General features: G+C 55.8%; 1 protein-coding gene across 1 annotated transcript; it reads left to right on the plus strand.

Annotated features, from left to right (window-relative positions):
- Positions 1-284: 284 nt before the first annotated feature.
- VDBG_05366 (inositolphosphorylceramide-B C-26 hydroxylase) lies at positions 285-1,088 on the plus strand (the record flags this gene model as incomplete). Its single annotated transcript, XM_003004207.1, has 2 exons — positions 285-361; positions 419-1,088. 2 exons carry the CDS (start codon positions 285-287, stop codon positions 807-809), a joined length of 468 nt encoding a protein of 155 aa, XP_003004253.1.
- Positions 1,089-1,551: the final 463 nt, after the last annotated feature.

Raw genomic sequence — 1,551 nt, forward strand, 5'->3', positions numbered from 1 at the left:
AGGACACCGACTACAACTCGGACTTCAAGACGCATAAGTTCCTCGACCTCAGCCGGCCACTGTTCCCCCAGATCTGGTTCGGCGGATTCGACAAAGACTTCTACCTCGACCAGGTCCACCGCCCGAGACACTACAAGGGCGGTGCCTCTGCGCCCCTATTTGGAAACTTCCTCGAGCCTCTTTCGAAGACGCCGTGGTGGGTGATCCCTACCATCTGGCTGCCTCCCGTCATTTACGGCACCATTCTGTCGCGAGAAGGCCTCAACAGCCCTCTCGATGTCGCCATGCATTTTATTGGAGGCTTCTTCCTCTGGAGTCTGCTGGAATACGTCCTCCACCGGTTCCTCTTCCACCTTGATGAGTATGTCTCCTCCCCCCCTTTGTTCGCGCTCTGGGACCATCACTGACAGGATTGAAGTTATCTCCCCAACAACCGCGTCGGCATCACCGCACACTTCCTGCTTCACGGCATCCACCACTACCTGCCCATGGACAAGTACCGCCTGGTCATGCCGCCGACCCTGTTCGTCGTTCTTGCGACGCCATTCTGGAAGCTGGCCCGCATTGTCTTTGCCTACAACTGGTACGCCGGCACCGCCGTGTACTGCGGAGGCATCTTTGGCTACATCTGCTACGACCTCACGCACTACTTCCTCCATCACCAGAATCTCCCGCTCTGGTACAAGGATTTGAAGAAGTACCACCTTCAGCACCACTTCCTCGACTACGAGCTCGGCTTTGGCGTCACGAGCAAGTTCTGGGACCGCGTCTTCGGAACAGAGCTGGTTCCTGTTGTCAAGACTGCCTGAGCGGGGAGACGAGTTTTTGCAGAGTGAGGATTGAGGACAGTGAGAAGCGAGGACAGTTGTCAGGTTTTAACGCAAGTCATGGCCAGCGGGTGTAATACGAATGACGGGGCTGGCCTTTTTCAGGGGACCGGTTGTCTGAAGGAGTTCAGGGGTGAGATGCTTTAACGGGACTACGAGGCAATGCCTGGCTTGAACATCGGAACGGGACATGAGCCACTGCATACTTGCAGACACATATTAGTGTTTAATATTGATACCACCACTCACTTGAGCCTGCGCGATCGATGAGGACCCAATTCATGGTGTGATTTTGCCTTTGTTCCGGCGCTTTGAGGATGGTGACCTGCACAGTCCGCACACAATCACAGTACTGTACACAATGGTACTAGGCAGCAGCCACGTGACTGTGCCGTCAGCAAGATGACCGCACCCAGCGATTGATTTCGCCCGTTTCCTCACTTTGTTCCCTGCCCCTCAGTTTTTTCCTCAGCCAAACGGTGGAATCGACATCCACGACAGCACGCAGGCCATTCGCTCACGAGACTCCCACGCCTGCCGCATCGCTACGCTCAGAAACGGAGGTGCACAGCGGCTGACGAAAAGACGAAGCACTAATCCTCTGGTGTAGACCACTCAAAGACCCGCCAAGATGTCTAACCTAGATGTGGAGGCCCTCTGGACGCGACCGCCACGGAGCGACAGACCCGAAGCCGACAACAGACCGCTGATGACCAGTCGAACC

This window comes from Verticillium alfalfae, genomic scaffold, assembly GCF_000150825.1.
Source record: "Verticillium alfalfae VaMs.102 supercont1.6 genomic scaffold, whole genome shotgun sequence".
NCBI classification, from domain to species: Eukaryota; Fungi; Ascomycota; class Sordariomycetes; order Glomerellales; family Plectosphaerellaceae; genus Verticillium; species Verticillium alfalfae.